At 36.1% G+C, this 26,022-nt stretch overlaps 1 protein-coding gene across 1 annotated transcript in view; it reads right to left on the bottom strand.

The window, feature by feature from the left end:
* The window catches only part of sp3 (spermathreecae), a 338,003-nt gene that overhangs the window by 207,577 nt on the left and 104,404 nt on the right, over positions 1-26,022 (bottom strand). The window contains exons 7-9 of the mRNA XM_068228860.1: positions 21,016-21,181; positions 20,751-20,912; positions 5,041-5,111 (exon numbers count right to left, since the gene is read on the bottom strand). Coding sequence (XP_068084961.1) covers positions 5,041-5,111; positions 20,751-20,912; positions 21,016-21,181 — 399 coding nt within the window. The remainder of the gene's footprint in view (positions 1-5,040; positions 5,112-20,750; positions 20,913-21,015; positions 21,182-26,022) is intronic.

Below are 26,022 nucleotides of genomic sequence, written 5' to 3'. Positions count from 1 at the left end.
TGTTTAAAGACAAAACGAGATGCAGCACACACAAAATAAAAATGCGACCCAATGGAGGAAAAACTTAATGGCCATCATAAACTTTGTATTAGGACAAAACAGGAAATAAATGCTCGACTACGATATGCATAGTTTGATTGGACAAGGCACACGATCCGACTTTTTATGGCAGGCAGTCAAAAACTTTGGTGTAAATATTCACAAAAATAATGAAGATCCAGATATATTACCAGAAGAGCTGAACGATTATTTTGTATCACCACCCACCGTATTTGATCAACGTTCAAAACAGAACCTTTATTGTTGAGAACTATAACAATCTGGTATTAAACAAAGAGAAGTTTTATTTCAGTGACATCTCACCATGGCAAGTTAGAGTGGCCCTCTGGAAAATTAATTCAAATGCAATTGGAGTTGATACTATTGGTAGAGTAATGCTGAGGATAATATTAGAGACGCTATCATCCCCCCCCCTAAACCTACATCTACAATAAATTATTCTCTACAGTGTGGTGTGTACCCCACGATGTGGAAAATGGCCCTGATATGCCCAATGGCAAAGACTCATATCCCAATAGACGCCGATGACTACCGATCCATTAACATTATTTTGACAGTAGCTAAAGGAGTAGAGTACACTGTTTACAATCAAATCAAAACTTATGTGGGTGGAAACAATACACACATTTCAATCAGGTTCTCACAGCAATCATAACACAAGCGATGGACAGAAGACTGACAACACTAACGGTCCTCCACAACTTCAGCACGGCATTCGATTCTGCAGACGATGATGATGTTGTTACTCTCAAAACTTTACCTATTAGGTTTCTCAAATAGCACCTTGAACTGGATATACTCCTTTATACATGGTCGGCAGCAAAGTGTTACCTACAAAGGTGGCCAATCTTCTTCGCAACAGAATGTGGAAACAGGAGTTCCTTAAGGTTCTACACTAGTGCCTCTTCTTTCTTTCTTCGCAACAGAATGTGGAAACAGGAGTTCCTCAAGGTTCTACACTAGTGCCTCTTCTTTCTTCACTGTTTATCAATGATCTATCTACATCTCTTAAGTACAGCAGGCATCACATATACACAGACAACATGCAGCCGTACATTCATTGTAGACTGGAAGACATTTTAGAAACAGCAGAAAAATTAAATTTAGATCCCGAATCAGTAAACAACTGGGTAATAAAGTATGGACTGTCGCTCAACCCTGACAAATCCCAAACAATCCTTATAGCCAATCCAAGACTATTATCCGAAGCAGACCACGCAACTCTTCCAGCGATATGAATACAGAACAAAGCCATACCTTACAGTAAAACCATAAAAAATCTTGGAATCACTCTAGGTAAACACCTATCGTGGTCTGCACATATGGCATCAACGTGCTGGCAAGTATTTGCATCACTGCATACCCTCAGGACGTTCAAATTTATATTTTCCTTTAAACTCAAAAAGATTTTAATTGAAACATTAGTTATGCCAATTTTTTATTACTGTGATATAGTTTACATTGACAGCACTGATGAATCACTACACAAGTTACAACGCACGCAAAATGCATGTATGAGGTTCATCTGCAACCTTAAATACACAGACCATGTGACATCGTCCTACACCAAACTTGCTGCCTCTGTCTACAAGACAGATGTAATCTTCACTGTCTAACTTTAATGCAACAAACTTTAAATGTCAATTCTCCTCCTTATCTTAAAGAATGTTTCTGTAATCTCCCATTTCACCATGAAAAAAACCACAAGAGCACATAACATGTATTTCCTTACCATACCCAGTCACAAGTCCTCAGCATATGGCAATTCCTTCACAGTTGCTGCAATTCGTGAATGGAACAACCTACCTCAAGACGTCAGAGTGACATCAGTGTCCAAGAAATTTAAAAGTGCATGAACAAAATATTTTATGAAAAGATACAAATAGCAAGGCAGCTAGACATAATCACTTTCCTACTTCCTTGTCCTCTTTTCTTTTAAACCCTCTCCCTCCTGTCTACTTCATCCTTCCATCCTTTCATAATTTTAGTTGAAACTCAAAGAACAAGAGATATATTTCACAGATAATTCTATTTTGTTTAGTAATTCCCTTTTGTTCTTACAACTTTATTGTGTATGTATACCTTAAAAACTGTACTCCTTTTCTGTATTATTGTGCTCTTTCCCTTCGATTTTTGAAATGTTAATGTACAAGTAGTTACTGTTAGCTATAGTTGAATAGTTCTACATAGATTAAGTTTATGACAGGTTACTTTTTAATATTATATAATTAGTAGAGCCCAGATTTCTATGCACTATCAAATCTCAAAATATGCATGCGTTCATGCACTATCAAATGACAGAACATGCACAATAAACTAGAAAATATGCACTATCAAAATTCAGTTCCACGTCGTTATATTTTCATTTAAATTGGAACACTCTATAACAATTAATGTCTCCACATTTTCTTCATTTAAGTTCATTTGTTTTTCTGACAGAACATCTATGTCACAAGAAGTGATATGTTCAACCTTGAATTTCTTTTTAGGACGAAGTATATCTGAAGTTATCTCTTTTAAAAAATCATCTTAGGAGTTCCTTTCCTTCAAGCCATTTAGACACTGGTCTCTTCGTAGACTTTTAACAGATGGCTTGACACCAAAACTTCACAGCACAGTCCAACACTAAATTACAGTTTGAAGCATGTAAGCATGCTGCTTTTCAACTCCCTTCTTTTCTCAATTATTTTGGCCTCAGATGTGTGACCAGTGAGAGATCAGATAGGAAATTCCAGGAAAACAAAACAGGATTCGGTGCAAAACCGAGGTTTGTAAGCTGCTATCTCAGTAACACGGCATCACAGAAGTGTGATTCAAGTTTTGATTTCTTCGTCTAATATAGATGAAAAATTAGCGTCATTTAGTAATGTAAAAATTAGGGTTCAGTTTTTACTGGGAGTCCAAGAATTAGAGCGGTCGACCTGGCGTCTTCCTGCTTATGTCAATGTTTACTCAAGCAACAGATAAGAAAGTGCTTGGCTAACAGGATTATAGAACCTATATGCACCTAACTCTGGCTGCCAAGTAGTATGCCAGGAATACATTTTCTTTTTCTCTCAATGATAGACAAATAACGTGGATGTACGATCCAAAATTCTGCAAACCAATGTTCAAAAAAGGCACTATCATGTAAGTTAACATAATATATGCATCAAAGTCAGAAGAAAAGTCACATAATCTAATATAAATGTCAAATTATTCGCTGTTAAATCCAAAATTTTCAAAATATGCATTATGCATGAATTTTCTTTGAAGGCCAAAACATGCAAACATGCACGGAAAAAGTATGATTGTTTGAAACTGATTAGTCATAAAACAAATATCTGCAAAGTTTAAAAAATGTAACCAGCTTATTTAGGAAAATGCATTTGCATGGAAATCCAGGCTCTAGTAATTAGTTAGTTATCAATCTAATTTTGATATTGGTTAACTGTAAGACAGAGACAGCTGTCCCTTATTTTGCCAGAATAAATAATCCATCAATCTATCTAATATATTATCCAAGTACTATACCCCATTTTCCAATTGATTTTCTCAAAATTCAATAAATTCTGTCTTACAACTTCAAAGTTACATAAACTGATCAGTTTTTAAGCTAGACTTCTGATTTTCACAGAAATGATCACAATTTTATCTACTATCGAAATATAAAATAAACCAAAAATGCGATTTTCCGACTTAAGTTATGGTTTCCTCGAGAGTGTCACATATATGTTATTGAATTACTAAGCACTCTTTTTTTTTTTTTTTTTTCTTTAATAAATCTATGTGGCCCCATTTTTTTATTTTTATTTTTTTTTATTTTTTACGAGGCAGAACAGTTTGTAGATATTTAGTATAGCTCCTAAGAGCCTGGATCCAGACAGTATTTACGTCTGTTCTGAACCAACAATGTGGCCATATTATCTCTAGTATTAGGTAACTGGGTGTGTGGTACAACTGAGAGGGTTGATCCCAGGTTTCAGGAACTTCCTCACCTTTTTCTATATTTATCAATATAAACAAGTATCACACGTTTCATTAACCTTCACAACCTTCCTCAGAAAGTTTAGAATTTTCCCTTCCAGTTGCTATATATTTACTTTTTAGTGCATTACTGCTTACAGCACTAAAGAGCTGTGAACAACAATTGGGAAAAATTATATGTATGAACTTAATGATCCATTGCCCTTTCTGAAGATCCATTAAAGAAAAACTTGATGGTGAAAGATCTGAATGTCTTTCTTCATGGAATGTACATACTACCAACCTGAAGTTAATGATCAGATCACTTTAGCGTGAAACAACAGATGATAGAATGAGAATCACGTTAATTTTTGTTGGGGACATGCTTATTTAATACAAAGAAATTCCTCGTCAAACTCCAAAGTTTCAAACTGAAATGGCTACATTGCAGATCTTTTACCTCGTGCAAAAACCAGGCTAGAACAGTGAATATACAAAGTAATATATTACAGATTAATGAACTGACCTGTAGAAGAAGAAGAATTCACTGCTTCCAAATAAATGTGTGTTAGTAATACAGGCAAGAGTTTATGATATCAGGATTGTACTGAAGAAATTCCAAATAAGATGCTGATAACATCAATCAGAACTGACAAAAAAATAACATGAATACTACTGGTTCATAGATAAAGAAACCACCAGTGATGAATGGAATGACTACGTTTCCTGAGCTCTCAGTCATTCTGTTTCCTAAAAAAAAGTTTCTGAACTTCAATGTTAATTAAAATACATATAAAAACTATTGCAATGTTTTTTCAGCTCTAAGCATCGCATGCTCTTCAATATATATCATCTTGTATCTCTCCAACTACAGGCCTATATAATACCTAAAAAGGACAGGCAGAAAAAATTTATTCAGCTAAAATGAATTCTATATGATAGTCATAAAGACACACAGTACATAAGAAATAAAGAAAGCTATGTACTGACAGGTTGCTGGACTACTATACAAACAGGAGATACTTTCAAACTCACCTATTGGCTGAGTTCATGCCATCCTTCATCATTCCAGTAAATTTCCTTTCTCCAGTCCTAGTATAATCACCCTAAAATAAAAAAATGAACTGCACTAAAAGAAATAATCAAAAATGACTCATAAAAAGTAGAGGATGTTAGGAACAAGACACTATTAGAATGAAAATTTTCACATAAACTGACATCTCAGTAATAAGGAGGATAGTGAAGTGGGATTTCAGCATGGTAGATGAACAGTACAGCCACCAGATAAGGAACAGCAGTACTCCGAGTTCAAAGAAGATACAATGAAGTAATATGAAAATCTGAAACAACCTGAATCTCAAATACAAGAATAAGGAAACCCAGGCAATCGTGGATATTTGTAACAAAAAAAACTATTGAAAAGTTCAACAGCATTATTAGTAACAACCATGACATTATCCTACATGATATTAAGCACTGTACCTTCATGAACAGAGGATAGTATGTTATAATGGTAACTCAGGGCCACAAAAATTTCCCAAAAAGGAAGAGCTCACTGGTTTTCCAAGTTATATTATTTTAGATACATATAGCAGGAACTGAATTTTCAGAATCCAACGTCGGAGCAGAAAGCCTAATTTGCATTTAGTATGATCGTAGGAATTCAATAGGTAATCAATTTGTTTCTATTTACCAATTCATAATCAACATTTAATTTACAGTTACAGTATTATATAGATATTCTCATCATGAATGACAAAGACCAAACTTAGAAGAGCTGCATTGACGAACTGCTCCATAGCTGTAGCATATGAACACGTGTAACCACTCCACTCGGTAGGGGATTATATATTGTAAAACATAATTCATTAATTTACAAATGCTTACTTAATATCCCCTAAATCATTTCAATAATAATAATAATAATAATAATAATAATAATAATAATAATAATAAAGTTCAGCAAAAACCGAAGTCATTACCGGAGTATGACATAATGGAAAGTTACCTGCAAGCAAGCTAGCTGACATGATGCCAGGGACAACACACTGCGGTTCTAAGTTTCCTCAGAAGAGAGAAAGCACACGAGGAGTTCATCTTTAAATTACTTCAAATATTTCAACTATTATTAGAAAAGTTTACACAAAATTTTAACAAAATTGTTTTTACACTTGTTTGTAACATTCACTAATTTCCAATAATACATTATTATTGTTGTTGTTGATATAATTATAATCATAAATTTCAAGTGTGATATGACAGAATCTGATGTTCTTTCAAGAACAAAACAAATTATTCCATTTTTAATTAAATAATATCTTTTTTCAGGTATAGCCTAGTGTGTTATTAAATATTTTCCATTTAGTAATAATGTTATTGTTTTTACGTCCCACTAATTACTTTTCTCAGAGATGCGAAGGTGCCAGAATCTTGTCCTACAGAAGGTTTTTTTAAATGCCAGTAAATCTGCTGACACAAGGCTGACGTATTTGAGCACCTTAAAATACCTCCGGACTGAGCCAGGATCAAACCTGCGAAGTTGCGCTCAGAAGGCCAGTGCTTTACCGTCTGAGCAACTCAGCCTGGCTGTTTTCCTTTCAAGTAGTTCCTAATTTTATTTAAATGGCATTAGTTTTGGCACATAGTTAAAGATTAACAAGTCATAACCGAAAAGAAATGGCTTCCACTCTAACAGTAAAATTTTTTTAAAGATGCTAACACAGCTGGCGAACATGTTTTCTCCGAGCGTAAATTCTTATTATTTTATGAAAAGATTCACAGAAAATAACTTTGCATAAACAAACTCACTCGAGTTGAGAATCATAGAGGTCTTGGCAATGTTCTGATTTTCACCTTTGTTGTTGCCACATTCAACCCTATTGTCAGACTGAGTTATGATTGACTTGTACACATATGAATGGAAATGGGGTTGTTTATCCTGTATAATGCAACTGTTTTATTTCTTGTTTTTAACAGTGCCTCATTGTTTGTTATAGGGTTAAAATAATTTTGTTACGTTATTATATGATCAGCGAGAGAATATTGGATATTCGTGATTACCGTTAACTGTTCATTTGAAATCATGTAAAATAGGAGTCTGTTATAGTGAGAATTCATAACACCGAAAAATGTACTTGCTATAGCAGACTGCCATGATATCTGATTTTTTGTAAAAGTTGGGGGGGGGGGGGGCACACCACACAGATTAAAATCAGTATAAAAAAGCAATCAGTTTATTAAAAACTTGCGTTTTTGTGAATGATATCCATACTACGGCTTACTAGTTGAGTTATTTTTTGAATTCTGATACGTGAACGTGTACGCTCAGTTTATTCTGAAAATTTGTAGTATCACTCCAGAGGCTTCTGTGGCAAAAGTCGAAATTCAAGAAGACAAATTGGGGTACATATTAATTTATAGGAAGAGAGCAAGGGATAGGAATAATTTATCAAGGGAAATGTTTGATAAATTTTAGTTCTCTGAAAACATTTAAAAAAAGGATAGGTAAAAAAACGACAGCGAATATGCCACCTGAATGACAGTTCTACATGTAAATCAGTGATGACTGATTGATGGTTGCAGTTTTCTTATTCAAATAGCATCACTTCACCTAACTTAACCATATACATGTCATGAAAACATATTTCATGCACCACCTAACCTAACCTAACCGTATATGTATCATGAAAAACTATTTCAACCACCAATAGAGAAATCAACCTTCTCACAATAAATATACATGGGAATTGCCTTTCTGAAATGTAACCAGCCATGAGAAAATACAAACCAACCTCTGAAATTAGTGATGCACTCTGCCATATCTTGAGGTGTATCACATTCTTAACTAATTTCAGCATACAGCACTAAAATTAAGTGATCTTTTACTTCAGTCTTTATTTCTGATGAGTTAACAACTGCTATTGGCCACATTATTTATGCATGTATTACGAAAACATGTCCTCTTCTTTCATTCTGAATATTCTTTAAAGAACACTAACCAACGAGTATTATTAATCGACTCTGACCGCCTTTAATACAACTTTTATTATACATAAAAACTGTTGTTTAGATGAAATTACAACATATATTTCAATCAGAACTAGTTTCGACGCCCATTTGCGTCATCATCAGCTGATATAGATTCTTGGAAAAATTGGCAATCACATAAGTTTATCTACGTCAAATTGAACACAATTTAAAACCATATTAACAAGCTAAAACTGTGTTACAATTATACTGTCTCAAAGTCTGTATTTTCTACAAGTCCGAGACTTGCGAGTCATAAATCTTAAATAAAAACATATGCAAACCGGTTTGCTCACTAATAAAATAACGTGGATTTAAAAGAACAACAACTTAAAAATAAAATAGTCTTGAAGAAACATTAGCTTAATTTATCACACTTCTTAAAACGTGACGTAGAATCGTATTAAAATACTTCAATAAAATCTTCAGAGTCGCTTTAATGGAGCTAATCAATCAAAGAATATCCAAGATAAACTTAATTAAGCGGTCCGCCTATTCAACACAATATATAATTTATTAATATCTAGGACATGTTTCATCCCCTAAGGGACATCATCAGCTAATAATAAATTAATAATAATATATCAGAAATAAATATTAAAATTGGAAAGACATTACCTGTCTTATGACTTACAATTTTAACAAAATTTGAAGATCTTATTTTAAATTGTCAAAAATTTTAATGTCCTTCCAATTTTAATATTTATTTCTGATATATTAATATTAATTTATTATTAGCTGATGATGTCCCTTAGGGGACGAAACATGTCCTAGATATTAATAAATTATATATTGTATTGAATAGGCGGACCGCTTAATTATAATATTTATCTTGAATATTCTTTGATTGACTATAGTCAATACGGGATTAGTATTACTTGAAATGAAGCTGTTAAAGCTCATCACTTGTAATTTTAATGGAGCTATCCTAGTGAGGTGGAAACGAGCAATCGGTCCTTTAAGATGTTAACAAATACAACGTTCCCAGTTCAATGCGGACCTGAAATAATAGGAATGTAATAAACTATCACTTAACTGAAGAGGCAATATATAAAATTACGTCTTATTACGTAAACGTTTTTACGTGACTCACCTCAAAAGATTGCTGTCCATGCGAAGCACAATGAAGCCTAGCGAGCAGTGTTGTGATAGTAATCAAGTGTCCAAGGTTGGTCGGGACCGAAGGGGGGAAATAGGGGAAAGTGGGATGAGCAATTGAGGAGCGGCAACTTGTTGGAGCTCCGGAGGGCGTGGTCGTAAAAAGCAACTAGTAAAGCTATTACGCGTAATATGAAACACCGTCCTATTGACCGGGATATGTATCTTTTTAAAAAACTCAATAAGGAAATCAAAAAGAATATTTGATTTTTCAGAAATTTCATTTAAATTAAGGTTTGGATTAAAATACTGATCCAGGTGTATATAGCAACCCTCCGTAACATCCAGCAAAATTCCTTTTCCTAAGCTCTCCAAGATCTCAATGTCTTCTATAGATGTGAATTTATGCTTTAGATCATGTACATGCTGGCCTACCGCGGAAAATCTGTTATATTTTATGGCATTAGTATGTTCCGTGTATCTAATTTTAAAACTTCGTCCTGTTTGACCTAGATATGTGCACCCACAGTCGTTACATTTAAATCTATACACACCCGATTTGGAATATGGGTTCGATCTATTAACTGAGGCTGAAATGTGCAATACAACTGTATTATTATTATCAGTACGAAATAAAACTTTAACATTATGTTTCTTGAAAATATTAGTAAACTTATACATATCCTTATTATAAGTAAATATTGCGAACGCCTTTTGATTAGGTTTGTCTTTGGGCATAGTGGTTTGTAAACGGTACCTGAACTTCTTGATGATACGTTCAGTAAAGCATTCACTAAAACCATTAACCTTAGCCATTGAACGGATTGTACTGAGTTCTTTATTCAAATTAGCTTTTGTTATGGGGATCCTAAAAGCCCGTTCTACTAAACTATTGTATGTAGAGTTTTTTTGACTTTGTGGGTGTTCTGAGTCATGTCTAATCGTGACTGCCGTTTGTGTAGCCTAGACTGCAGTGCCTCATTCCCCAACTTTACATGCTGATTTTCATTCTCTTTGGCCATTTTCCCGTACGTACATACAGAAAGGCAGAGATGAAGGAAAATTAAAAAAAAAAAATTCCTTGTTTCTGTAGACACAACCAATACAGAAATATCATTCTTCTTAAATTTTGAGCAATGTACAGACAAAACTCTATCTTGTATAGACAGGGGTCCAAAAAAAGTAGTCTCTTTGATAGTTAATATCTTTGGAACAAAATGACATATCGTTGCAATTCTTGCACGGTAATGTAGTCCATTGTTTTCTAAACAGATGATGGTCACATGAATGGTGCAACAATAATGGCGCGCTTTTTCCAGCAGATGACAGTGCAGCAATGAATGATGCAAGAATGTCATTTGAGCAAGGCAAGGCCGTATTGAAGTGGTACTGGAAGCACCGAAACACAATGGAGGTGCAACAACAATAGCGTAATGTGTACAGAACTCGGCCACGAACACGTACAACAATTTATCGTATTCGGGATAAATTTGAAGCCGATGGTACTGTTCAGGATGTACATAAAAGATCTGGCCGACGAAAAACATCAACAAGTCCAGCTTTCAACACTGCTGAGTTGCAACATTTTACGAGGCCACCCAAAAATCTGTGAATCAAGGTGCACATGAAAGCGGGGTAAGCCGATCAACCGTACGACAAATTCTGAAGGCTGCAAAGTGGAAAGTGTACATTCCAAGGTCGCTGCACGCTATGAACGAGGACGACCTGGATCAAAAGATGGAGTACTGGGAGTGGTTTGAAGGCATGCTTCGTGAGGATGAATGGTTTCCAGGGATCGCTATCTGGTCTGACAAGGCGTTATTCAAACTGAACGGTACTGTAAACAGCCACAGTTGTGTGTACTGGGCTCCTGAAAATCCTCACGTTCATGTGGACAAACAAGCTAATCTACTCAATGTTAATGTGTGGTGTGGTCTGTCATCGCGAGGTTTGATTGGCCCATTCCTCTTTGAAGGTACCGTACGTGGTGAGGTGTATCTTCATATGCTGCAAACATTGTTATTTCCTGCCATCTGAGGGGTGTTTGGAAATGAAAGATTTTACCATAATGAAAGATAGCGCTCTGCCTCTCTACCACAGAGATATAAGAGCCTACTTGGATGAAAATCTATCTGGATTATGGATAGGTCAAATAGGAGCTGTTGAGAACCCACCATGGTCTTCAGACCTTACACCTCTTGACTTCTACGTATGGGGGACCTTGAAAAATGAAGTTTATAGACAGAAGCCAGCTACACTGAACAACCTACGAGAAACCATCAAGGCGTTCTGTGCGGCTATCAGACCAGCAACATTAACAGCCGTAGTTCAGTCAGCAGTTCAGCGGCATCGATATCTGCATTTAGGGCAGTTGCCCAGGTGACAGATTCCCTATCTGTTGTTTTCCTAGCCTTTTTTTAAATGATTTCAAAGAAACTGGAAACTTATTGAGCATCTCCCTTGGTAAGTTATTCCAATCCCTAACTCCCCTTCCTATAAATGAATATTTGCCCCAATTCGTCCTCTTGAATTCTAACTTTTATCTTCATATTGTGACCTTTCCTACATTTAAAGACACCACTTAGTAGAGCAGCTCGTCTTCTTTCTCCCAATTCTTCCCAGCCCAAACTTTGCAACATTTTTGTAATGCTACTTTTTTGTCGTAAATCACCCAGAACAAATAGAGCTGCTCTTCTTGTGATTTTTTCCAGTTCTTGAATCAAGTAATCCTAGTGAGGGTCCCTAACACTGGAACCATACTCTAGTTGGGATCTTACCAGAGATTTATGCCCTCTCCTTTACATCCTTACTGCAACCCCTAAACATCCTCATAACCATGTGCAGAGATTTGTACCCTTTATTTACAATCCCATTTATGTGACTACCCCAATGAAGATCTTTCCTTATATTAACACCTAGATACTTACAATCATCCCCTAAAGGAACTTTCACCCCATCAACGCAGTAATAACTGAGAGGATTTTTCCTATTTGTGAAACTCACAACATGACTTTTAACCCTGTTTATCACAACATTATCGAAGTCATTTTGCAGTTGCTCACTATCTTGTATCTTATTACTCTATACAGAATAACATCATCCGCAAAAAGTCTTAGCTCTGATTCCACTTCTTTACTCATATCATTTATATATAAGAAAACATAAAGGTCCAATAATACTACCTTGAGGAATTCCCCTCTTGATTATTACACGGTCAGGTAAAGCTGCGCTTACTCTAATTTTCTGAGATCTATTTTCTAGAAATATAGCAACCCATTCAGTCACTCTTTCGTCTAGTCCAAATGCACCCATTTTAGCCAGCAGTCTCCCATGATTTACGCTATCAAATGCTTTAGACAGGTCAATCGCGATACAGTCCATTTGAGCTCCTGAATCCAAGATATCTACTATATCTTGCTGGAATCCTGTAAGTTGAGCTTCTGTGGAATAACCTTTCCTAAAACTGAACTGCCTTCTATCGAACCATGTCTAATATATGTCTAATATAATCAGAAAGAATGCCTTCCCAAAGCTTACATGCAACACGTCAAACTTACTGGCCTGTAATTTTTAGCTTTATGTCTATCACCCTTTCCTTTATACACAGGGGCTACTATAGCAACTCTCCATTTATTTGGTGTAGCTCCTTCAACCAAGCAATAATCAAATAAGTACTTCAGATATGGTACCCGCTGAGTGCGAGATTAGCCAACTGCAGCTGGCGAACGAGTAGCAAGCTCAATGCTGGTCAGTCAAGGACAAGCTACGTCATATAGAATGTTCTATAGTTCCATGCCTGATAACTCAATAAATAAAATTAGCATCAATTTGGATGACATCACTGTGCAGCCAATGCTAAACTATACATAATTACCAAGTCTCGAGCAAATCCATGGAAAATTGCCAAAGTTATTGGAAGTTCAAGTTATAGGGAAATCTTGTGACGTGACCAGCTAAATTCATACGTCTGCACTTAACATGTTGTAGTCTCACCAACTTGTAAATAATTCTGACAATAGTAGGACGTAACAGAACTTCTTACGCATTTGTGTCCGCATACTTCATGTACTGGGAAACGCACAAGTGAATCATTACTTTGAATATTTAAACTGTGCCAAATGAAATGTTTCTTTTGAAAATCTTTAAAAACTGTGTCAAGTGAATTTTGCTTTGAGTGCATTTTTGATCGTATTAACATTTGAACTGCAAAACATTCTCTTTATTTTCACAAGTGCAGTTATAGTACAGAAATGTTCGTGAAGGATTATATTATCAAATTATTATAATTAATGAACCACCTTTCCAATACACAAAATCCTTATATTTAGGATGAAACCATTTAATCACAAATTGGACATGTTTCACTCAAGTTTGTGAGTATCATCAGCAATAGTTAACATAAATCATTGGTGGGTCAGGGCCCTGATCCTGGTGTATATCACAAAAGAATGTCTAATATACATTGATAAAAATATATAAATTTAACACTTTAAAAATAATCAATAAGATTATTTATGTCTATTAAAACAAAAATTTTAATCATTCAAATTGTTTAAAATGTAAAACGGAATGGATGGCTTAAATGTTAAAAATAGTATATGGTAAATAGATGTTCTTAAAAATCGTTGTCCAACATATCTACGCTCGATTGTATTAGACTGTTTATGATAAAATCAGTTTTTCATATCAGGGTGAGTTCTTATTATAGACTATGTTGCTGTTTTTTTAAGAATAAACATGATGAGAAACGCTAAAATCGCACATGATGGTTGAAAAACGAGTTCACTGGTGATAAAATGTCGTCTAGATCGGCGTAATTTAGCCTTTATGGGACTCCTTGCGTTGTAATTTCTGCCATTATTTTATGCAGTAATATGTTGAAATTGTTCTTCTAACGGAAAAATGCTGATCTATTATATCACTGGTGATAAAATGTCGTCTAGATCGGCGTAATTTAGCCTTTATGGGACTCCTTGCGTTGTAATTTCTGCCATTATTTTATGCAGTATTATGTTGAAATTGTTCTTCTAACGGAAAAATGCTGATCTATTATATGAAATTGATCAAATGTATCCTGAAAAAGAAAAAGGGGGGAAAATATGAGTGTCGTCTATTGGAAAATTTAAAGAGTGTAGCACTTTAAGGAGATGATAACGGAAAGCAGTTACCCGTGTGTGAACTGGTCCCTTGGTTATTTACTTAGGTTTGACGGTAACTGGCTTACTGCTGCGTGTGTTGTACGAATGCGGTCGCGAAGACGGGGAAGGTAGCGGCGAGGGGAAGGGAGGCGGGGCATTGCGCGAGTTGTCGGCCAATGGGGAGGATGCAATGGTAGGAAGCGTTGTGGGAGTGGCTACTGTTGTTGCTGATGCTACGGGAGGATTAAAAGCATGTTTATAATGGAAAATCTTCAGGAAATTATTAGCATTAATTCCGAATTTAGCAAGTAATTTAGGGATTTGTTCAATAATTATGGGACTGTTAATATCAGATACTTCATTTAAATTACTATCCTTATTGAAGTATTGGTCCAAGGAAATGTAAACATTTTCATACCCGGTCATTAGACTGCTTTTATTTACGTATTTGAGTATTTGCATATCTTGATCGATAGTACTGAAATTATGCCCTGTGTCTCTCATATGAATACTCATAGCAGAATGTTTTCTGTGTTTCAGGGCATTATAATGTTCTAAATATCTTATTCGAAAACTGCGGCCAGTTTGCCCTATATAAGAAAAATTGCACTGTGTACATTTGAGTCTATATATTCCGGAGTTTGAGTATTTGTCGTAAATTGTATTGACGGAATTAGAATTGAAAAAGATATTACGATTGGTGTTATAGGTTCGGTATGCGATGTTAATATTATGCTTATTTAATGGTTTAGTGACATTATAAATAGCTGGGTTGGTGAAAGTAAAAATAGCGAAATTTGTTCTTTTGGTTTTTTCGGGAACTAGTGTAGTTGAATTCTTTAGTTTAATTTTACCTATGATTCTGGTGATCATTTCAGGTTTAAAACCATTCGTCATGGCTAGTTCTTTGATGAAACGTATTTCTTTTTCTCGATTAGCTTTAGAAAGGGCATTGGAATCTCTTGTTTATGTATTTTTGGTAAAGCTCTGGCTGTGGGTAATTTAGGGTTCATTATGGTAACTTTCTAGATTTAACCTTGACTAGAGATAAAGATGAGTTCACTTACCAAATTTACAGGAAACCATCTGCCGCCCCTATAACAATAAAAAGCGATTCCTTGCACCCTCACTCCCATAAGCAAGCTACATTTTACAGCTTGATTCACAGGGGCATGAACATTCCCCTTTCTAAAGCTAATCGAGAAAAAGAAATACGTTTCATCAAAGAACTAGCCATGACGAATGGTTTTAAACCTGAAATGATCACCAGAATCATAGGTAAAATTAAACTAAAGAATTCAACTACACTAGTTCCCGAAAAAACCAAAAGAACAAATTTTGCTATTTTTACTTTCACCAACCCAGCTATTTATAATGTCACTAAACCATTAAATAAGCATAATATTAACATCGCATACCGAACCTATAACACCAATCGTAATATCTTTTTCAATTCTAATTCCGTCAATACAATTTACGACAAATACTCAAACTCGGGAATATATAGACTCAAATGCACACAGTGCAATTTTTCTTATATAGGGCAAACTGGCCGCAGTTTTCGAATAAGATATTCAGAACATTATAATGCCCTGAAACACAGAAAACATTCCGCTATGAGTATTCATATGAGAGACACAGGGCATAATTTCAGTACTATCGATCAAGATATGCAAATACTCAAATACGTAAATAAAAGCAGTCTAATGACCGGGTATGAAAATGTTTACATTTCCTTGGACCAATACTTCAATAAGGATAGTAATTTAAATGAAGTATCTGATATTAACAGTCCCATAATTATTGAACAAATCCCCAAATTAATTGCTAAATTCGGAATTAATGCTAATAATTTCCTGAAGATTTTCCATTATAAACATGCTTTTAATCCTCCCGTAGCATCAGCAACAACAGTAGCCACTCCCACAACGCTTCCTACCATTGCATCCTCCCCATTGGCCGACAACTCGCGCAATGCCCCGCCTCCCTTCCCCTCGCCGCTACCTTCCCCGTCTTCGCGACCGCATTCGTACAACACACGCAGCAGTAAGCCAGTTACCGTCAAACCTAAGTAAATAACCAAGGGACCAGTTCACACACGGGTAACTGCTTTCCGTTATCATCTCCTTAAAGTGCTACACTCTTTAAATTTTCCAATAGACGACACTCATATTTTCCCCCCTTTTTCTTTTTCAGGATACATTCGATCAATTTCATATAATAGATCAGCATTTTTCCGTTAGAAGAACAATTTCAACATAATACTGCATAAAATAATGGCAGAAATTACAACGCAAGGAGTCCCATAAAGGCTAAATTACGCCGATCTAGACGACATTTTATCACCAGTGAACTCGTTTTTCAACCATCATGTGCGATTTTAGCGTTTCTCATCATGTTTATTCTTAAAAAACAGCAACATAGTCTATAATAAGAACTCACCCTGATATGAAAAACTGATTTTATCATAAACAGTCTAATACAATCGAGCGTAGATATGTTGGACAACGATTTTTAAGAACATCTAATTACCATATACTATTTTTAACATTTAAGCCATCCATTCTGTTTTACATTTTAAACAATTTGAATGATTAAAATTTTTGTTTTAATAGACATAAATAATCTTATTGATTATTTTTAAAGTGTTAAATTTATATATTTTTATCAATGTATATTAGACATTCTTTTGTGATATGCACCAGGATCAGGGCCCTGACCCACCAATGATTTATATTAACTATTGCTGATGATGCTCACAAAGTTGAGTGAAACATGTCCAATTTGTGATTAAATGGTTTCATCCTAAATATAAGGATTTTGTGTATTGGAAAGGTGGTTCATTAATTATAATAATTTGATACTCTGAACTCCAATATGGATGGAAAATGAGATTTATAACTTGTAAGGATTATATTGACATTCTACACATTATAACCACGTTTCTTTACTCCCTTCATGGGAACCATTCAAACCATTCATTTTCATTTCAAATTGCACCAATGATCAGTCGAGTATACACAATAGTACCGAATGAGTGATCCCTGGAACTTAAGACTCCCAGACCGTCTGCAATCTGCCAGAACCTCCAGAACTTCTACTCATCATGGGAATTCAGTGGTCCCATGGTACAGAGAGCTGATCTATGTAGTGGGGAAAGAGTACCAGCAGCGAGGGACATCACCTGCCAAAACACAAAGGACATTCACTCCTCTTTTCCACTTCTGGCTGTTTTAAAGGTGATGCACAACTTGTCTTTTTTTTTAGGAATAAACAAACAGTTCAATTTAAAAGGTTTATTTCAGAAACTTCTTTCTCTGTACACATTCCCGGCAGGGACCATACACGCCTTGCATAAATCAAGGCTTTCCAAGATAGCTAAGTACGGGCGTTCCTGGTATAATATTGACTATCAAATAGCGTTTACATTTTTCTGGAACCCTCTGTATACAGATTTAAACATATTTCAAGTGCCAGTAGAGAAATGATAACCTTCTTGCTGTAAATTTACATGGGAATAGCCTTTCCAAAATGTAACCAGACACTAGAAAATATAAACTAACCTCTGAAATCAGTGATGCACTCTGCCATATCTTGAGGTGTGTCACATTCTTACTTAATTTCAGTATATAGCATTAAAACTAAGTGATCGCTTACTTCAGCCTTTATTTTTAACCAGTTAGCAACTGCTATCAGCCATGTTATTTATGCATTTATTACGAAAACATGTGTTCCTCCTTCATTTTGAATTTTCTTTACAAAACACCAGTCAATGGGAATCACTAATCTACTTCGACATCGCCTTTAAATGATGACAAGAGCACTAGCTAGTGCATAGCGAGAAAACTATACCAAAGATGATCGATTGCATGAAATGAAATCGCTGGAGTGCATAAATATCAATAATGGAAAAAATAACACACGCTTAACTGCTCATAACAAATGACGCATCAGTGGTAGGGTTTTCGCTGTAACCGAAGGATAATACGCAGTTTAATATAGGAATTTTCAAGGCACAGGAAAAACCTGTCTTTATAACAGGTTTCTCGCTATATGCCATACTCGATACAGCAAACTTTCGATGTAATTCGAAGTTCAATTTCAGATTCCCAAGCACTTTCAGGCTTTCAGAAAAAAAGAATGGTACTCCTCCGTTTTTAAAGATATGAAAGTGAAATTTAATCAGGGAGTGCAAAACATAGTCATATGGTTTGTCACATCGTTAACAGTCACTCGTCTCTTATTCAGGATCATATCATGCACCTGTTCAATATTGGCATCAGTTACGGCTGCAGATGGACGAATGGTAATACTAAATTCCCATGAAGGGAATTAGATATTTTTCCACCAATAGAGCATATCAAAAATCAGATCAAAAATTGGATGTATGGCTTTTCAGGCGTTTGCTCTATTAACCAGCATTTCGTCTTAGGTCTGACACTAGACTCGTCAGAGTGGGATGTGTCAGACCCTACCCACTGATGCTGGGGTGTATGCAGGTGAACTTATCAGAAGCCTCTTATGTGGCACAGTCTGATAACTGGATACGGGAGATAAAACTCCACAATGGAATTAATGCCCACCTAGCAATTCCAAATGGTAATACTAAATTCCCATGAAGGGAATTAGATATTTTACCACCAATAGAGCATATCAAAAATCAGATCAAAAATTGGATGTATGGCTTTTCAGGCGTTTGCTCTATTAACCAGCATTTCGTCTTAGGTCTGACACTAGACTCGTCAGAGTGGGATGTGTCAGACCCTACCCACTGATGCTGGGGTGTATGCAGGTGAACTTATCAGAAGCCTCTTATGTGGCACAGTCTGATAACTGCATACGGGAGATAAAACTCCACAATGGAATTAATGCCCGCCTAGGAATTCCAAATGGTAATACTAAATTCCCATGAAGGGAATTAGATATTTTTCCACCAATAGAGCATATCAAAAATCAGATCAAAAATTGGATGTATGGCTTTTCAGGCGTTTGCTCTATTAACCAGCATTTCGTCTTAGGTCTGACACTAGACTCGTCAGAGTGGGATGTGATCTGATCTGATCTGATTTTTGATATGCTCTATTGGTGGAAAAATATCTAATTCCCTTCATGGGAATTTAGTATTACCATTTGGAATTGCTAGGCGGGCATTAATTCCATTGTGGAGTTTTATCTCCCGTATGTAGTTATCAGACTGTGCCACATAAGAGGCTTCTGATAAGTTCACCTGCATACACCCCAGCATCAGTGGGTAGGGTCTGACACATCCCACTCTGACGAGTCTAGTGTCAGACCTAAGACGAAATGCTGGTTAATAGAGCAAACGCCTGAAAAGCCATACATCCAATTTTTGATCTGATTGCAGATGGACGCCTGGATCTTTCCTCATCCTTCATGCTCATACGACCCCTTTTGAACAGTTCAATCCACTGGCAAACACTTCACTGTGGCAAAACATTGTCCCCGTATTATGCCGAAGTATTCTATGAATTTTCCCTCCCGGTACACCCCCAGACCACAAAAAACAGATTACGGAACGCTGAATGCTGTTCTTCCTTGGTACAAACAGACAGTGGCGTGGCCATTTTACGTCGCAACAGTGCAAGCTCTACTGATCTGATAACTTTAAACCTACCACAGAGGTAGACAACTGTGCCATCTAGTGACTGGTGAGCACACAACACCATAGAGCCAACCTGAAGACAATTAGAGCAAAATTGCAGATACTTATTCACTTTCCCTTGTAAAAATATCTGCAGGGTTGTTAAGATATTCTAAATTCCAAAATCTAACATACTGAAAAAATACACCAACAAGTGTCCATCACATAAGGAAACACTATTAAATGATGACAGTGAAAATAAACAGCCGTATAGCTAATGACTGATGAGTCGAGTGGTGACATCCGGGACTCTGTGCACAGTGATTCCGATCTTGGTGACTAATCAAGAGCCGATTTTGCCTCAGAAAATTACCTACGCGGAATATGACTGTATATTACCGAGCGATAGCGACGATGCTGATAACTAATAGTGACTGGAAAGAAAGAAATGTTGACCAGGACAATCCTACACGGGCTCTACAACAGTTCCTGGACTCATTAGTTCTTTCATTTCCTCCTCTCTTACACCAATCTTCTTACAATTCAATGCCATGCTTTTATGAGTTGAATGTGAACAAGTCAAGGAAATGTAAATATCACTGAAGATTATTGATAGGAAACAAAAGAATGCTGTTAGAACATGGTAGATTGAACTCTCCTTAATGGTCGTGCCATGATTAGGCACCATTTTTGGTCTAGAAGCCTGTCAAACAATAAAGAAATGAAGCATCTCTCAGAGCGATGCTGGCAAGTTTTGCTCATTTTTTGAGGATCTCTCACAGCGACTCTGGCACTAAGAGAGTTAACAAGGTTTTAATGCATTTTAATACTGGAATAGTCTGAAAATAGGTATTTCTCTGTGGTAAATTAGATTTCCATACCTTCAAAGCATTGGTCCCTGCATACTGTTTACTGATGATATCACCATTGTTGGCCCACAGCAACTGGAATGTGTTCCGGATATTGGCTGGTATCATTCCTTCAGGAGAAATTAGCCCCAATTTCGTAAATTGGATCTCCATAACAGCTTTGGCAATTGCTGTCTGAATGAAGAGAAGTCGACATAAAATTCAAACTTATTTAGCACATGGAAACTAGTATGAACATCACTGGTGTTTAAAGAAACGCAGAACTACTATTTCTTACCTGCACAACATTTGTTCTATCCAGGCAGTCAATACAGTTTACTCTAAAGACACCTTTCTGACTGCATATCTGACCTTCTCTATCTTTCCAGCAATAGTTCATATCCTTAATGATGTCCACAATATTAGCTACCAACACAGACACATTTTCAAAATGCATCCCTCGACTGAAAAGTGAAATCAAGTCATTTTAGAGCGCTTTGAAATATTTTAAAAATATTTTTTTATTATTCTAAATAATGCTGACAATTCCTTTAGCAGGAAAAATTATACATGGTAAAAAAAAAATGGTATAGACCGTATACACATTAAAGGAAGAGAACCATCCATAAAGGTGCATAACTACAATCTTAGCCCACAGTAATAATCCCTGATAATTTTTGAATTTCACTGTGGATGTATTTGCACATATTTCACGTCATATCCTCCCTGATGCATCTTGTCCACAAATATATTGTAATCTGGGCTGCAACTAATGCAAATGATTTTTAAAAGTGTATAGAGATTTTCTATTCCCAAAGAGGTGACAAATTTCTCAAGGGTAAACTGGATTTAGTAAAATATTTAGTAAGTCTTTGAAAGAAAAAAAAAAATTGTGATATTAACATCTTAGCAATGAGCAGATTTTACAGTGGTTGAATGAATATGAAACCGAGTCTAACTCTTCTGTCATAGTGAAAAATTACATCAGTCAAGAAAGGTTCACATATTAAGGAGACACCACTAGAAAGGGATGCTAAAGAAGCATCACAAATTGCACAAACCTGTATATAGGCAAGAAGAAAAGAAGGAAAAGACAGGTGGAACAGGGTCATGGGATGGAGAAAAGGGAGGAGGAAGTAGCTTCTGCAGCTGTCAGGAAAGATAGAACTGACCAGGAGGGGAGGGGATCTAATGAGGTGGATAGGGGTGAGGCTCTGGTCATGGCAGATTCCATTGTTAGACATGTGGGGAAAGTGTGTGGAGGAAAGGGAACCAGGGTAGACTGTTATCCAGGAATTAGGTTAAGGCAGATGTTGAGGAAAGTTGAAGAGAAGGAGGAGGGAAAGGAGAAGGTGGTAATGTTTCACGTAAGACAAGCAGGTATACGTACCAACATAGTTGGGGATGTGTGGGATCTGGTAAATGCAGCATGGGTGAAGTTTAAGGAAGCAGAGATTATCAGTGGAGTACTGTGTAGGAGGAATACTGACTGGAAGGTGATTGGGGATTTAAATGAGACTATGGAGTGGATATATGGAATACTGGGAGTGAGATAACTAGATTTAAATGAGACTATGGAGTGGATATGTGGGATACTGGGAGTGATATTTCTAGATACTAATGGGTGGGTAGGAGATAGGGATTTGCGCTCAGATGGCCTTCACTTAAACCGCAGTGGTACCTATAAGTTAGGAAATTTCTTTAGAAGGATTATAGGGAGGTACATTCAGGGAAACAGGGTGGCCTAGGGAGCGGTGGTAAGGGAACAGGGAACTGGAAGTCAAGTTGGGATGACATTAAAATGTTAGTGCTGAACTGTAGAAGTATTGTAAAGAAAGGAATAGGATTAAGTAATTCAATAGATATATACTTACCAAATATTGTAATAGGAGTTGAATCATGGCTGAGAAATGATATAATGGACGCAGAAATTTTCTCACGGAACTGGAGTGTGTATCGTACAGATAGGATAGGAATGGTAGGAGGGGGAGTATTCATTCTGGTGAAAGAAGAATTTGTAAGCTACGAAAAAGTTAAAGATGACAAACATGTGTCCCAGTGGGGATACGTTTTTAGCCTTTCTCCCCAACATTTTAGGCCTGGGCGACTTGCCATTGAAATTTGTATCACCTTGGAATTTTATTCCAACTTGCTTTTAATTGTATTTTCTATGCGACTCCGGTCACTAATTGTAATTGCATCTTCTCCGTCAGCGGAGTAACTTTCCATCGTTTACAGACAATGTGTTTTAATACTTTTTCCTGTTATCTATTGATCTGCTGGGAGACCAGCTGGGGAGCGAGTCTCATGTTGGCTCACTCGCTGTCCGACCTTGTCTTGCTGCCGTTTGCCTTTGTAGCGTGAGGTCAGTTCATTGTCCGGAACCATGATGATTGGAAGCTTAGTGCGGTCGCTCTTAGTAAGAGCATTTACCCATCGCAATATGCCCGGATAACATGTAATGGATATGGGCCAAGGCCCTGAAGTGATTTTGTTTAAATTTTTATTATCTTCTTACCTGGAGTGGACATCCGGTATTTATTCTATTTACTTTGAATTCTTCGAGTATGTAAGTAAACATCATCTCAACTGACGCCATGCATTAGTTTTCTTCTCACGGACAAAATGTAAGTCTACTTTCAAGATATTTAAATTTTCCTTTTCTCCTGGAGCTGGATTGCCTTGTCTCAAAACCTTAATTTAATTAGTGAATATTATTCCATTCTATGATCACCAATTCTGATAGACCTTCATTCCGAATGACCTTGGAAATCTCATAAAGTGAAAAGTTTTCAGATTATTGACTGCACTGTTTAAACTTACTATGAGTGGAAGTAAACCTTTTCGTCGAAATGTTCTGGGGACTAAAAGATTTTTCTGTTTTGGATTATGTTAAAGAAGTTAAGAGTAAAGTGATTTAAAAATGTAAAGGCATCTATTAATTGGTTTGAGATCGCGAGATTATTTCCGTGGATTGGAATCTGTTTCTGCTTTAATTTGATCTTTTCTGCCCTTTTCTTTAGGTGAAATTTCCTTTTATGCTTCGGTAACGCTCTCTCTTGTTGACGTTTCCATGGCAACAGTCGCCCATGGGAACTATTGTTTCGGATTATTGAAAAAGTATTGATGATGATTGACATTTGATTTAATTTGTGACGAGCGTGTCATTAAGTTGGGAGCTGTTGGCTCTTTATTCTTCTCCTTAATTGATTCATGATTTGAATGTGGGAGCTTTTCCTGGTGGACCGAGCTGCCTTGCGCTTTATGCCAATTTGATTTTATGTGTGCACGCTCTGTTAGGATTTGAGCTGCTTGCTCTGATAACTAATGATTGAACTCTAATTTTTGGTGGGAGCGTAATCATCGTTTGTGCTATCTTGTTCTTCCATTTCGAAGCGTGGTGAATTTTTGGGGTCATTTGGTGGCCTGTTTCGTGTCTATTTATTTTGGTGTGCGCCTTCCGTTTTGGATATGCCTTCTGCGCACGTTAATTAATTTTCCAGTTGTGCCTATTGTGATCCGGTTCAGGGGGAAAATCATGCGGCCTCACCTTAGCATATTTTCACCTAATGTACAAAATAATTCCTGGAGAAAGAATTAGTTTTTTTTTTAATTATTAATATACAAGTAAATCCTTGCAAGTTTAAGGTACTTACTCGAGCCCTTCTGACGGGCAGTAAAAATTAGTCCACGGACATTACTGACATTTAACTACCTTGTAATTTGATCTTGTTCCAAGTTTACCTTTAATTAATTATTTTACATCTGAGGACGTCCCTCAATTCTAGTTATCTATTTGTTTCCAATTCAAATTTATTTCGTTAATCCATTTGTTATTTTAGTTCAGAGTTTATTTTATTAATCAATCCGATAGTTTTGTATTATGGGCTTTGCTTTACTATCATTACGTAACCTTCTTCTCACAGTAATTAAATAATTTAGTTCTTTTGAAAAACTCACAGCGTTTTTCTTTCATGTTTTCTGATATTTACTACCGTGAAGATCATTATGTTACGATCTAAGTGGTCTCTGGTTTATGGCCTGTTACTTGACTATTTGGTGTGTAGAATGGAAGTAGGAAAACTTAAAGGGTCCACCTTTTCAATACAAAAAATGTTATAGTTTATTTATAACATGTATTTTCACTTGGAACTAGTTTCGACGCTGTTTTTGCGTCATCATCAGCCAAAATGTGGGAAATAGGCCAGCATGTAGGCATTTATATTACACAAGGCGTTACATTAAACAATACACATCTTACAAGGAGATAAAAACAGGGACGAATATAGAAACAAATGAATCGTTGAGAAAGCAAAAGTTATACATATTAAAAATAACCTTAACCACACATCTTGTAGTGCGAAAATATTCGTCTTGAATGATTCCTGAATACAAAACACACGCGCACACATTTCTGAAGAGCCAGCAGGCAGGCAAAAGTAAAGTGAAACCTTAAGAGTTCTTCTGAGAAGAGTTCATCATATTTTTCTATGTTCCGACTAACTAATGAAGTCTCCCTTGAGTTCCTGATAAACATACACAACAGGAAATTCTCCTTCACTCTCAACAATAGCTATAAAGACCAACGGTAAATTTCATTTTAAATGTTGTGCAGAGACGTGAAAGCATGATCTTGAACATGATATAACTCCTTCATTTAACCCAATTTTTTACACAAGGTGTTACGTTAAACAATACACATCTTACGAGGAGATAAAAACAGGGATGAATGTAGAAACAGATGCATCGTTGAGAAAGCAAAGGTTATACATATTTAAAAATAAGCTTAACCACACAACTTGCAGTGCGAAAATATTTGCCTTGAATGATTCCTGAATACAAAATGCACGCGCACACATTTCTAAAGAGCCAGCAGGTAGGAAAAAAGTAAGGTGAAACGTTAAGAGAAGAGTTCATCATTCTTTCTATGTTCCGACTAACTAATGAAGTCTCTCTTGAGTTCCTGATAAACATACACAACAGAATTCTCCTTAACTCTCAACAATAGCTATAAAAGACTAACGGTAAATTGTATTTTACTTTCGCACTGCAAGATGTGTGGTTAAGGTTATTTTTAATATGTATAACTTTTGCTTTCTCAACGATTCATTTGTTTCTATATTCGTCCCTGTTTTTATCTCCTTGTAAGATGTGTATTGTTTAATGTAACGCCTTGTGTAATATAAATGCCTACATGCTGGCCTATTTCCCACATTTTGGCTGATGATGACGCAAAAACAGCGTCAAAACTAGTTCCAAGTGAAAATACATGTTATAAATAAACTATAACATTTTTTGTATTGAA

Source organism: Anabrus simplex, chromosome 8 (genome assembly GCF_040414725.1).
Source record: "Anabrus simplex isolate iqAnaSimp1 chromosome 8, ASM4041472v1, whole genome shotgun sequence".
NCBI lineage: Eukaryota > Metazoa > Arthropoda > Insecta > Orthoptera > Tettigoniidae > Anabrus > Anabrus simplex.
Note: the sequence above shows the minus strand (reverse complement) of the source record. Positions and strands in the feature narration are given on the sequence as shown.